The sequence below is a fragment of the Pinus tabuliformis genome, chromosome 7 (genome assembly GCF_031772625.1).
Source record: "Pinus tabuliformis cultivar Carrire ecotype Pingquan chromosome 7, CPIR1, whole genome shotgun sequence".
In the NCBI taxonomy this organism is placed as follows: domain Eukaryota; kingdom Viridiplantae; phylum Streptophyta; class Pinopsida; order Pinales; family Pinaceae; genus Pinus; species Pinus tabuliformis.
In genome coordinates, this window is record NC_142293.1 from 1,667,279,472 (window position 1) to 1,667,294,291 (window position 14,820).

At 39.2% G+C, this 14,820-nt stretch overlaps 1 protein-coding gene across 1 annotated transcript in view; it reads right to left on the reverse strand.

Annotated features, from left to right (window-relative positions):
• RECQL2 (RECQ helicase L2) overlaps nt 1-10,166 on the reverse strand; it is a 280,758-nt gene extending 270,592 nt beyond the window's left edge. The window contains exon 1 of the mRNA XM_089454855.1: nt 9,827-10,166. Coding sequence (XP_089310981.1) covers nt 9,827-9,887 — 61 coding nt within the window. The 5' untranslated portion in view covers nt 9,888-10,166. The remainder of the gene's footprint in view (nt 1-9,826) is intronic.
• Nucleotides 10,167-14,820: the final 4,654 nt, after the last annotated feature.

Below are 14,820 nucleotides of genomic sequence, written 5' to 3' on the forward strand. Positions count from 1 at the left end.
CGACTCTGTGCGATCTGGGCAAATCAGAAACAAAAAGGAAAGATTTTTCTCATGTGTATGCTCTTTTCCCTGCACCTTAGTGTGATCTCGGAAAATCAGAAACATTGAGAAAAATATTTAGTTTTTCGGGTAAAGCTAACTTTGAGATTTTTTTTTTTAAATTTCTAGTTTTTTGGCTAAAGCTAACTTCGAGCCGCAAGATTCGTTTTTCTTTGCATATTCGTGTTGGGTTTTGTGTTTTGTGTTTTGTAGGGAAAAAGAGCTTTCTCAAGGCAAGCACGCAAACCAAGGCCCCTCTCTCTCTCTCTCTCTCTCTCTCTCAAATTTTTTGTATAGATCAATTGGTTCAAAGCTATTTTAAGAGAGTAGAGGTCTTGGGTTCAAGTCTCCATTTTGTGGGGGCGGATTTTTTCATTCCCGCACATTCGCGCACTTTGCCGGCAACGTCAACAATTTTTTTTTCAAAAAGCCATAACTTCTTCATCCGGAAGCCTTTTTCAGAGCCGTTTTTTTTAAAACCGCCTATTTTTTCGAGATCTATCCATTGGAACACTTACTTTCAGCATCTTCAGCTTCAGTTTTTTTTTAAAAAATGGAAAGTCCATGCCAAGTCATTCTTGACAGCACTAACTACTTCTAATGGGTAGCCTACATGGAAGATTTACTTAGAAGTAAAGGTCTCTTCAGAATAGCCACAGACCAAGAGAAGAAACCAAAAGATGAAGACAAGGCTGCAAAATGGGAAAATAGACAAGATCAAGCACGTGGTTTGATAGGGATGTCTATTTCTCCTGATCTTAGATTCCACATTGCAAAACTTGAGACTCCTCATGAAGCATTAGAAAAACTCGCTAAAGTTTTTGGGATTAAAAATGAAATTAGAGCCCATCAACTTGAAAATGAGTTGCTTACTTTGGATCCTAATAATTTTTCTTGCATTGAAGATTTCTTGTCCAAATTCAAGACCCTTAGATATCTCTTGGAAGGTGTTAAAGTTAAGAAAGAAGATGGTAACCTTATTTATTCCATCCTTACTAAGTTGGGACCAGCCTACTCTGTATTTGTTTCCACTTTCCATTCTACAAGGGAAGCTTTCATTTGTCAAGGAAAAGACTACAAGGCCCCTTCCTTTGACTCCTTTTGTGATTCCTTAATAAGAGAACAAGAAAAACTCTTACACCTTGGTCTTCTTAATCTTGGAAACTCTTCCACGAAAGCGTTAGCCGCCCAGCAGCAACCAAATTCAAAGAATCCTAAGAAGTCATATCCTCAAAAGAATGGTCCTAAACCAACTCAGCCTCAAAATGAAAGATCATTTCAGCAAAATGATAAGACCAATAAAAACAAATGGAAGAAGACTGATAGACATTGTAACTTTTGTAATCGAGATGGCCACTTAGAATCTAAATGCTTTAAGAAGATGGAAGCCTTGGAAGCCGCAATGAAGAAACATAACATCCATGTGGAGCCTACTTCAACTTCAACTTCCGGAATGGCACTTTCTGCATGTCGTTGTCAATCATCTCAGTCTGGTTATGCATTAAATGTATCTTCTTCTTCTTCTCATTCTCATGAGTGGCTCATTGATTCTGGAGCCTCTTATCACATGGCCAAAAACCAAGCCATGTTTTCTTCTTTAAATGATTGTAACACCAAAAATATATATGTTGGTGATGATAGATCTCTTAATGTTGTAGGGACTGGAACTGTTCATCTAGACAATGGTCAGTTTAATGATGTATTATGTGTTCCAACCTTATCCTGCAACCTTCTATCTGTCTATCAGATAACTCATTCAGGTGAAGGTAAAATTGTTGAATTTTCACCTCATGATGTTGTAATCAAGGATCTAAAAGATCCCAAACAGATTCTAGCTACTGGTCTTGCTGATGATTCCACAAGGTTGTATAAGTTTCACAACTTTGGGTCATCAAATCTTCCCTCAGTATTTGTTGCTCATAATGATGAAGTGAGCAAACTTTGGCATGAGCGATTTGGTCACTTAAACTATCGCTCCCTTCAGCATCTATGTAAAGAAAATATGGTGACAGGTCTTCCTATGATATCTTGCAGAGATGGTGTTTGTTCCGGATGTGTACTCGGAAAACATCATCGGGACAGTTTTGACAAACGTGCCTCTTGGCACGCCTCAGCCCCTCTACAGCTTGTGCACAGTGATTTATGTGGTCCTCTTCCTGTTGCTTCATTCTCTGGCTGCAAGTACTTCTTAACTTTCATTGATGATTTCTCCAGACGCACTTGGGTATACTTCTTAAAACTCAAGAGCGAAGTATTTAACACTTTTTTGGCCTTCAAAGCCTTTGTTGAAAAACAATCTGGACATCAAATTCTTAAGCTAAGAACTGATAATGGTGGAGAATATGTTAAAAACACATTCATCAACTTTTGCACCGAAAATGGAATTCAAATGCAACATACTGTTCCATACACTCCACAACAAAATGGTGTAGCTGAAAGGAAAAATCGCACCTTAAAGGAAATGGCTAATTGTATGCTGCAATCTAAAGGACTCAGTCTTAGTTTTTGGGCCGAAGCAATTAATTGTGCAAATTATATAATCAATCGCACTCCTACTAAGGTTCTAGAGAATATCACTCCAGAAGAAGCTTGGAGTTCCATTAAACCAGATGTAAGTCACTTTCGTGTGTTTGGAAGTGAATCATGGGCCCATATTCCAGATGAAAAGCATAAAGCTTTAGAACCTAAGAGTGAGAAATGTACTTTTGTTGGATATTCTGAAGATGTAAAAGGTTATAGACTTATTCCATTTAAGTCCAAAAATGTTATCATTAGAAGAGATGTAAAATTTGATGAAAATAAATCGGCCTGCGAGCCTAGTCCGGCGGATGTGCCACCTCTTCCTATCTCTTCTACTTTTGAAAACATTTCTTCTTCAGATGATGAAAGCGAGGATGATAATCCTCCCCCCCTTCTCAGGATCCTCAACTTCCAAGATGGGTCCGTGCTACTCGGGATGCAGCAGGTGATCTTGCCGGTGATCCTACAGATCAGCGACGTACACGTTCTCAGTTTGAAAGAGCCTCTTCTTTACTGGCTCAAGCTCCAGTAAATCATGATCCTGACACTTTTGCAGAAGCTTCAGGCCATCCACATTGGGAAGCAGCTATGAATGAAGAATATCATTCATTGATGACAAATGATACATGGGATCTTGTTCCTCTACCAAAGGGACGCAAACTTGTTAGATGTAAATGGGTTTACAGAACCAAGTATGGACCAGATGGGAAAGTTGATAAACATAAAGCTCGTATCGTTGCTAAGGGCTTTTCACAGGTTGAAGGCATTGACTACACTGAAACCTTCTCCCTTGTTGCCAAAATGAACTCTATCCGCCTTGTTCTTTCCCTTGCTGCCTCTTTAAAATGGGAAGTCCATCAGATGGATGTTAAATCTGCCTTCTTGCATGGGGACTTGCAGGAAGAAATCTATATGGAACAACCCATTGGCTTCATACAAACAGACTCCAGCCTTGTTTGTCGACTTAAGAAATCCCTTTATGGCCTCAAGCAAGCTCCTCAGGCTTGGTATGCCAAAATGGATAGCTTTCTTTTAGAATCTGGCTTTTCTAGGTGTCATTCTGACAATACTGTCTACACCAAGAAAGTGGGCAACTCTCTTATCATCCTTGTTCTTTATGTTGATGATCTTATTCTTACTGGTAGTGATCCCAACCTTATAAACCATGTGAAGTCCAGCCTTAAAAAGAAATTTGAAATGACAGACTTAGGACACTTACACTATTTTCTCGGTCTTCAAGTCTTGCAATCCCAGAAGGGTATTTTCCTTTCCCAGTCCAAGTATGCTTGTGATATTCTTCGTCATTTTCACATGGAAGACTGTAAGCCAGCCCCTTCTCCCTTTCAGTCTGGAGTCAAACTTTCAGTCTCTTGTACTTCTCCTGAAGTTGATGCTACCTTATACCGTCAACTTGTAGGAAAACTCTTGTATTTAACCCATACTCGTCCTGATCTTTCCTTTGCTGTTGGCCTTGTTGCTCGTTTTATGCAAAACCCCCGTGAAAGTCATTGGAAAGCAGCTAAAAGAATACTTCGTTATGTTCGAGGTACAGTACAGTTTGGGATTCATTACAGTGCCAAAGCAGCTCCTCTGTTAGTTGGTTTCACTGATTCTGATTGGGCTGGTGACCCTGATGATCGGAAGTCTACTGCCGGTTATGTCTTCACTCTTGGTTCAGGACCTATTACATGGGCTTGTAAGAAACAGGCTGCCATTTCTCTTTCGTCAGCAGAAGCAGAGTATCGTGGTGCCATGGAAGCTAGTAAGGAAGCCTTGTGGCTTCGTCAGATCCTATCAGAGTTTGGCTTTGAGCAGCAGCATCCAACCACACTTTGGTGTGAAAATCAAAGTGCCATTCAACTATGCAAAGATCCAGTCCAGCATCAGCGCAGCAAACACATTGAACTACACATGCACTTCATCAGAAAGCTCATTCATGACCATGTTCTTGAAGTGCAATATTGTTCAACAGATGATCAGGTTGCAGACATCTTCACAGAGGCGAAGTTCACTAAACTTCGATATATGCTTGGAGTTCAGGAAGTTGTCACTAAGGGGGGATAGGCTCTAGTGCCTCCTTCCTTCTCCTATTGTGTCATATTTGTAAATCCTTCAATCCTATCCCAAGTTGTTCTTAAGGGGGATGTTAGGATATTCCGACACATAGGAAATAGTTAAGTTCAACTTGGTCTAGTATAGAGTTAGGTAAAGTGTGTTTCTTTACCGTTGTACATTTTGTAACTTACAATCCGACGGTCACGATATGTATTGATCCGACGGTTCATTCTCTCCTCGGTATTACCGACACTTGATCCGTGGCTTGACACCCGATTGGTCCATGAGTTCTATTTAAAGCGCATGGAGGGTCATTGTTCGGGTAATCCGTGCATGAGAGAAGCTTATGTAAATTTTCATTCTTTGATTAATAAATTGCCTGTAGTACCCACGTTGGGACAGGCCGTGGACTGTTTCCCTCTTTGAGGGTTTTAACCACGTCAAAAATACTGGTGTATTGATCTGTGATCTGGTTGTGAGCGGTGTCCTTTTGGTATTCTTTCTGAGGAACTTACCCTGTAAATTCCTACAAATGCAGCTACAAAAACAAATCCAATCCAAGCATACAATGCAGATGTCAAGGCATGCCAAATCTTGAAGCAGAACTAGGAGAGAGAGAGAGCATGACTTCTAGTCCAAATCATCAATCACCATGAGGGGACCAATGCACTGCCTGATAATGTCATGTGCAGGATATCCATGTTGATTTGTGTAGCTTGGGAGGTACTCCAAGCCCTAGGGTTCAGGGTTTGGAGAGCCAAGCACCACAAGGGCAACTTGTGGGCTTGGAACCCAAGTGTGGGGTTTTGCACCCATCGTGATTTGGTCCAAAACCGTGATGGAGGTATGACATGTGATGGATTAAGATGATAGTGCTCGACGATACAATTCCAACGCATCGAGAATCGTCCGAATGCGAGTTGTTGTTAGAGAGAAATTGATTTTTGAAGTTGACAAATTAATTATTGGTTGTCAAGTAGGCCGACTTGATGTAAACAAGTCCAATGGATGTGTCTCTTCTTAAATCGTGGGAGCCACTCTTTATGCCTATAAAAGGAGGACGAAGGGTTGTTGTTTTAGCATCCATTTGTGGGCAATACACTCAAGGAATACCTCTGAAATTTCGTGGAGAAGAAGCCACAGCAAGGGAGCACAAGACAGCATGGGTAATCTTTTGTGATTGAGCCGCAGTGTTGTAGGTGACAGCGTGGCATTTTGAGGGTTGTTTGGGCTTGTTGAAAGGTTGATCTTGGGTTTGAAATGCAGGGCAGGAAGGCCGTAGCAAGGAGTGTTGAAGTTTCTAAGTTTACTTAGTTTAGAAACCCTTCATGCACTTTTTCTGATTTATTCCTACCTACTTATTATTTTTCTTTAACAAGTTATTTACAAAGTAAACACTGAAAATAAACATCAGTGCATGCTCAAAATATTGCAGATCAGCAACTAAAAGAAACAAGAACAAACACACCACATGACACCATTATTTTTGGACCAATGTCCCCGAAAAACCCAACGCGGGAAAACCGGTGCAACTATCTGAGGGTTTTCTTATTAAGCAATATCAAAGTACAATCTGGGTGCCGAAACTGGCCTACCTAACAAAGAATTTCCTTAGCAGCTATACCTCACAGTTTGAGAGAAATCTCCTAGCTAAAACCCTGGAAAACCCTTCCAGCAGCTCCTCAGCACTAAACTGCTTTACAACCCCAGCGTCTACCCAAATTGGACTGTGTCAACCCCTCTCTGTCTCACGCTGGCCCAGAGTCAGCCTGTCTAGGCCTGAGTCAACCCTGGGAGGCCTTGAGTCAGTTCTGGGAGCCTCTGCGTCAGCTGCGCTAACCCCTCTGGTGCTCTGCGCAGCACTTAGCTGCCTCTACGTGGCCCTACGTGAGCCCTTGCTGGCTCTCCGTCACCCTCCTTGGCTGTTGCGCTGCTCCCCCGACACAATCTCTGCCTTCTCTATTTCTCTGTACTCAATGCCCCTCAGTTGTTCTCCCGATCACTAATTCTATCTCTCTTAGCAAACCCCGCTCTAGAGAATAGAATGACTAATCATCTGGTGTCTTCTCCAAGTGACCCTCAAACCTCCTCTTATACTTTTCCTGTTGACATCTCAACGGCCGAGATTAAGTCCCTAATCAACGAATAAGATTAGATCTAGCTTGATCCATGTCTTTTGGACCACTCTAACACAGATTCATATTAATACACATTAATAATTTATTTTCCCTAAGTTTAGACTTAGGGACTCCACTAAAAATATTAATTATTTTAATATCTCCTGATCTATTTAGAATCTGCCCAAACCCTTTCTGGGTATTGGAGATCTCATGTGCCCCAACCTCTCTACCAAATTTCGGGGCTAGAGCACATCTGATGCTACCCCAAATCAACAAGGAGAAAAAGGACGTTGTTGTTTAAGGGCTATGTGGTGGAGTTTTGAGGGGGGCGTAAGCTACAGTAGTTGTTGTGCTAGGCCGCAGGCCTTAGCCAGCAGCTAGGTTGCCTTTAAGAGTTGTTTTTGGGGTCAAACAACGCTAGAAGTAGTGTAGGGGTGGAGGACTCTTTCTGCAGTAGACCACAGTCTTTTGGAGGGTTGGTTGATGATTTGTGTGGAGGAATAGGGTTGTAGGTGATGCCCTAACCAGAGAGCAGCAATGCAGCATGGTGACAGCAGCAGTTTTGTGAGGTGTATTGGGTCAAGGCTTGAGCATGTTTGGATCAGTTTGTTGAGCAGCCTGTTGCTGCCATGTGGATGACATTCCGTGGTGGTGAAGTGTCATCTTATTAGCAGAAACAACAATGAATTGATTGGGTGTCATAGAGTTGGTTGGAGGGTAGCAAGTTGGCTACCCAAAGTAGCCCTAGAGCAGCAAACAAGAAGGACGTTGTTGGTGCGTGATTGGGTGAAGTATTGCAGCCTTATGTGAAGCACTTTGATGGACGAAAGTGACTACTAGATTGGCAAATTGGAGTTCGGGAATTAGGCCTACCCAGAGAGTAGTTGATTAGCCCATGCTCATTGTAGCAGACGTGACTTGCAGCAATGATCGGAGGCAGCCCTCTTGGAGTCTCGATGTGTAGATGCCTTGATGGACTAAACGAAAGCGAAGGACCAGCAGGACAAGATACGACATAGAAGCTACAGTGACGTTTGTCATTGTATCTTGTATACCATAGACTGTTGCATTATTCAGATTTGGTTTAATATAACAAAGATTGGGATTGTACAATTTTGTTTAAAACTGTGTATATTGTGCATATTTGATTTACTGCTTTATATTTCCATTGTTCAAAGCAGTTTATGGTTGAGATTCTTGGTTTGGTATCATCAGTGATTTTAAGACTCTAACCTAAACCCAAGGTCGTGGAAATTCAACATGGTATCAGAGGGTGTCTAAGCTACTTTGGAAGTAAGTAAATCAGAGTTGTGCGCAGCGAAGTACAGCGTGAGAGGGAGTTGGTCACATTGGAAGGAAAGGATCAAGTTGATCTTGCAAGTCAACAGGATCTGGGATTTTGCCGAGAAAGAGATCAAGAAGCCAACCAACCCTAAGGAGCTGGAAATATGGGAAGATTTGGATGCGAGGGCGAGATTGATCATCCTTGATGGTGTGAGGGATGCCCTAATACCTCATTTGTCCGGGAACACAATTTAAATCACTCTCTAAATCAAATACAACATCCATTGTTCAAATTGACATATATTTTCATGCTCAATTGCTATGTCCTTCCAGAGGAGACTTAAGTCCCTATTGTGCAACGTTTCAAAGTTTCTTTTCAGTTATGAATCGAATGTGGGGCATGAGCTTGTGGTATAACAGCAAAGCGGATTAATTGCCAGATACGGGTCTCCAGTTCCTTCACACTAACATCATCGACACTCTTGCAGTAGCTACAAACCAGGGCCCATCATTTGAAACTCGTGCGCGAAGGCCATGCTGATTATACACCTAGTGGTTGGCCCAAAGTCACGTGACTTGGGACTTGACAAACCCAAAATGAAGTCAACTCAGAGACTCGGTAAAACTCAAATTTGTCAGTAATTGGACTTATTAAGAAATCACGGAACGTGCACTCTGAACCTAAACTCAGCAAAATTCAGAAAAACTCACCAAAAATAACTTCGACTGATTTTGACATGGAATTTTAATCGAATTTTTAGTTGGCTAGGCTAGGGCAGCAGAGCCAACTTGGAGGTACTCACAGTTATAGTCTGTTTCAATGGATTTGCCTACCATATCGTGTTATAGTTGCATCTAGTGATGCCTGCCATAGTAGCCATATTCGGCCGTATTGGCTTTTGCAGTACAGAAATTCGACACTAGTACGAAATTCAGCCTATTTTCATTTTATTACGGATACAGTCAACTTACTTTTGATTGCCTTTGAAACATACATCATGTATTTGGTCCACGTGGACTTATAAACCCAAAAACCGAACAGCCCAAAATAACTCAAAAATATTAAAAGAAATCTTGAATATGTTTATAAAATAAACTAACGGCAAAACTGTACAGAAGTAAATTATTTTCTCTGATTCCGTGGGCATTCTTGAGGTTCAAATTCTTCTAGAATTGGGAAGAAAATGCATATTATTGTATCTATGAGATCTATACTGTGCTATTAGATCCATACTGGATTTTTTCGTCCCATATTTTTCCCATATCGAATCGTATTCGAATTCACATACAAGTATTGCTACCATGGTGCCTACTGGAAATGGTTATTATCGCAACCATCGGTACCTGGTGATATAATAAATCTTAACTACAAAAGGTATGAGTAAATGTTCGCTGTAAATTGCCTAGAAAAGTCCTATGTTGAGCTGTGGGGTTTTTGGGTTCCTTCGGTGCAAGTTACAGAAGCATGCTTATTTGAAATTGGTCATGAAATTAATCCAGTTACCACATTAGACCAAATGCCCAAAACAACCAGAGGCATGCCTCTGAAGACGTCGTTACCCATCAGCCCCACTTATTATGTAGGAATAAATTCCCATTTTAAAAAATTAATTAAAAAACGAAAGCAAGGGTAGCATCATAGGGTGGATTCCAACTGCTGGTTATGTTAATAGAAAATCCCGTCATATGGGTCAGAATGTAGGTCATTCCGGTGATTGAGTATAGAGCAGAATGGGTGAAATCAACCGTACATGCAATGTTTTTCCTTAATAGATAAGAAACAAATGGGTATAACATGAGTGGCTCACCTCGGACTTGTTGAAGTTCTTCTTCAACAATCTGAAGCTGTTGCTCAAACTCTTCTTCCATGGTGCGTTACTCTGTTGGCGAGAGACACCAGCCAAATGGCTGAATCACTTCCTGGATGAAGATTTTCCCTTCTTCAAACTTTCAGCATAAACAGCAAATTATTTGTTCTGTTTGCTGTACTTGAAGAAGGGACAGAGCATTCTACCTCATGGTATTGAGTTGGCGAATGATAGCAGAAGCGATAAATTTGTGTTTAGTTGGAATTTTATAGTGTAGGCCTTACAAAAAGCAATTTCCCACGCAACATAAGTGGCTTGTTTGAACCTTGTGACTTGGAAACAGCCCACACTCGCAAGGTACACAGAAGTATTTATGTAATGAAATGAATTTTTGATATGGGGGTGAATTGAATTTGTGATACGCATAAGAAAGAAAGAAATTTTAGGTTGTATGTTTTTGTTTGTGTAGATATGGTTTGAGTGGGCTTAATGGTTAAGAGTATGTGTTCTTCTTAAGAGGTTACAGATTCAAAATTGCAGGGGGTAGAGTATGTATGTCTTCGTAGACTTAACAATCAGATTGTTGCGTAATGGTGGGTCCTTTTGTCTCACAAACAAGGGGTCTCATACACCAATTTGGTGTTGACTTGGCCATGACCTTAAAATTGGATAATATTTTGACTAGCAATAAATATGATGGTATGTTAAATTGTTTAGCAATTTAATTTATTTAAAGGTTATCTCTAATCCTTAAATGTGTAAATCAATTTTCATTGAGTCTCTATCAATAATATATTTCTTTTGAGGCCCTAAGCTATAAGTTTTCCACCTCTATTTCAAAGTTCATTATACTCTCTCTCCAAGGTTAGGCTAGTTATAGTGGTAGTTGGTTTGGATGCTCGATAGCTATAGTTAAGATGATAAAACACATGATGTTCATTTCTCACAAGGAAAAAAAAAAGGAAGACCACTTTCTTTCCAAAACATGATTAAAAAAGTAACATTGAGTATATTTAATGTGTTACCCCATAAAAATTGTTTCACCGTTGCAAAATTGATGTTTATAATCCTTTTCAATTCAATGATTATGTAACTCCTCTAGATGGATGGAGAAACAATGGAGACTGGGGATGAATAGCTCCTTGACTACTTAGTTGATCCCTTAGAGGGGGTGAAAATTTATGTTGCCTATAAGAAGTCTCAAAAGAAGGGACAACATCTGTCAAGCTTTGTGGTCCTAGTGAGAAGAAATAGGAGACCAATAGACAAGTGGATATGACAGGAAACATATTTGGATTACGCAGTGGTGTTAAAAAGAATAAAAGTAGGCGTGATGGGTTTAGTGATCTAGATGTGGAGTTTAATGAGTCTGTCAAGGGAAGTAAATTCGAGGAGGGTAGAGTAATGTCATTCTTTGTTTTCATTGGAGAACAAAATCCATGAAAAGGTTTACATCGTGACTCTAGTAGGGCGTCTTCCTATAGCAACAAGGAATCATTGTTAATGGTCAAGGCGAGGAGACCAATGGGATAGGGTTTAATGGGAAATCTAGTTATAATGGTTATGGATGAAAACCTACTAGAAGAAACTAACTTGGGAATCCAGTAGATAAAAAGAAACCTCAAATGTTCCACCTTTGAACTGGAATACGAAATCTTTACCATGCAATCTCCATTGAGGTGAACTTAATTGCATGATGTGTGTCCTGTAGCATGCACCAACCTCTAAAACCACTCAACTCTCACTCCCATAAGTCATCTTGATCTAGAATTACTAAGTGGAAATGAGGGGGTTGAAAGAAGGGCGGGGGGGGGGGCGGAGAAGTAGTTTCAATCCAAAGGGAAAAACTTTAAAAGTTTATTAAAAGAAAGAAGGAATTGGTGAAAATGATGGTCAAGGAGGATATCTACCTAGAGCAAATTTTGGAATTTCAAAGAAAACCTCTAATAGGTAGGTTTCATGGAAGGCAAATGGCATAATATGCCTTGAACAAGTGGACAATGTTTCATTAGAATCTTATGATGGGGTGCTCTCCCAAGCTCCATATAAAATTAAGGGCATGGCTAGGGTTTATTTTCCACACGTGGGAAGATATACACAGATCTTAAAGAATTAGAAGTATTGGAATCCAACTCTACTAACATTGTTGATCTGGAACACCTGCTCTAAGTCACACTCAAAACCAATCTAAAAGTAGATAATGTGGGTAAAATTATTGCCCATACACTTGAATGTTAGCATGGTAAGTTTATGAGAAGATTTGGAGACAATATAAAGAAGACTTTGAGCCTATATTATTTATATAAACAAAGTGTGTATAAATCTATAGAAAAAAATATGGTTGAAATAGATATAAAATATCAGCTACCAAGTTGCACGTAGATGGCAATGGGGTCAAAGGTTCATATGCAAATTTCATACTATGTTAAACTTCCTTTTCATTTTGTAAGATGTCATACATATGGAAATATTGTTAAATATTACCTCCATGAGCGTATGGTAGAAAAGAAGTTCCAATGTATAGAAGAAGGGGATAAAATTCCCCAATAGAAGAGATGGTAGTCGTTAGAAGGAATATCCATGCAATACCAATTACCTGCTTTGAAGTTCGAACTAAGGGAAAATAGGTTTCATGAAGGGAAGATAGTCAAAATAAAGGATCATTAAATGAGGAAAGTAAGGGCTTAACACAAATAATTCAAGAAGAATTGAAGCTAAGGAAAAAATGGGAGTCAAGGATCAAGAGGTAAGAAGACAATCCTAATAAGTTTTACTCCTGATGATGAACCACACTTCGACCAAAAGTTTCTCTTATGTGATTTCTATCGAAACGCTTTGCTTAATTCATTATGGATCACAAAAGCCTAAATACAAATACCAAACCAAAAAAAAAAAATCTACTCCCTTAAATCAAACCTTTCCAACTACTCAAAATAAGGCAGTATTGGATATGGGGACAAAGGATCTTTGCCTATGCCCTTAGAAGCATGTAAGCGATCTATAGGAGGCATAAATTATCCTAGACACAAGGTATATAGGAGAAAAATTGTCCATAGTTCCATTCGTGAAGGAAAGGAGAACATTAATATTCTTCTATAAACTCAAGATAAAAGGGGTCCAAGTTAATTTTAAATTGTGAAACAAGCCCAAAACAACGTTGTTCTAAAGGCTTCCATATTAAACACCCGCATTTATTAAGGTCTAGGAAGGGAGAAGGATGGGATTTAGCAGATAATATTGAAGGCAGTTTGGGGTTTGAGCTCACAAGAGAAATTGACTGAAACATCCCATGTAGAAAATGCTACCTCCATCGTGCTCAAAAGAAGGCTATGAAAGAGATTCAACAAGAGAAACAAAAGTTCATAATAGGGGTCCTTAAAGTAGTATAAAAAGCCCTTAATGATTTCCTCATGATAATCTTCTCCTTAGATGTTAAAGGGTGGGTAGTTCATCCAAAAGGCTGGCCCTAGTTAGATTAGTGGAAGTTCATAAACCAAAGATTGAGTGTTGTAAGAAATAGCGGGAGAAAGAATAAAATCGTTGGAGGTCATAGGAAGATTATTGAAGGGTTGGATTTTTCTAGTCCTTAATGCCAATGGAAACTTACAGGGATTAATAACTAGATGGGAAAAAAGAAAGAAAAAAAACTTGCACTTCTCAACTCTTCTTTCCTTGTAGTTGATATTTACACAAAATTCCTAGTTTAGGAATTAAGTCAAATGATATTAGTAATAAGTTGTTATGGACATTATGAGGATAGGAAGTCCTCGTGGGAGGATTTTTTTCTCTCGAGGTTACCTAAAGCTTGACACAATCATTAAAAAGGGCATTTTGAATTTCATCCTAAATAAAGTAGATGTTTAGGGAGATAATGCAAGGTAAGACAAATTATTTGAGTTTTCCAAATAGAAGATAGAGGGAGTGGGATTAATAGATGTTGAAACTGTTAGGATTGTCCCTGCCTAGAGGAACAACAAGGTAGGTGATGCATGAGTGTCTAAAAGGTTCTTGTTTTTTGAAGATTTACTAATGCAAATGAAAAAAAAAATATGATATTGGGTGGAAATAAGAGGTGGACCTAATCACTTTCCATTCATCCTGTAGATAGATAGGCAAGATAAAAAGCTAACATATCCCTTTAAATTCAATCTTGAAGATTTAAGTGATGAGTCATGCTTGAAAATTGTAAATAAGAAATGATGGGGTGTGTGGGGGGAGGAGTTATGCAAACTCAAGGAACTTAGCAAGATTAATTTTATCAATGCTATAAAGAAGATCAAAAGGGTAGTTTTTTTCTTGGGGCTCAATTTTTTTAAAGAAATAGATAAAGAGATAAAGGAAGCAGAAAGGAAATTAACAACATTGTATGACTAGAACTCCAATGGTTCTTCCAATGAAGAACAAAATGAAAGGAAGGGGAACTTGGAAAATAGCAAGCAAAAGTTATTTGAGAGGAGGAAGAAAACTAGAGGATGAAGAGTAAGCATGTCTGGTTGGAAAAGGGAGATGAAAACACAACCCTTTTCCATGTTTTTCTAAATAACAACAATAAGGTAAGTACAACCTAGGAAATGAAAAGAGTAGATGGGAACAAGGTTGCAAAGTTTCAAGACTAGCGAATTTAGGGGCATCACACTTCCAATCCATTTAATTGAAACCTTATAGGGCCATTATAGCAAAGATCTTGAAAATTTCATCCTTTTTCATAATTTTGTAATAGAAAAAGCAAAATAAAGTTACTGGAAGCAGTCTCTGAGGAGGAGCTCAAGGTTATCCCAACTTCCTTTAAAAAAGACAAAAATATATGGCCAAATGTTGTCCAGTTGAATTCTTTATAGGGCTTCATCAATTACTAAAATAGTAGAGGAGGTAAGAAGCATAAGGAAGTTCTCAAGAGCTTTTAATGCTATTTTCCTAGCACTAATCCCTAAATAAGACAATCCATATAGTTTTGATGAGTTTAGGCCAATATCACCATGCAACTATATATGCAA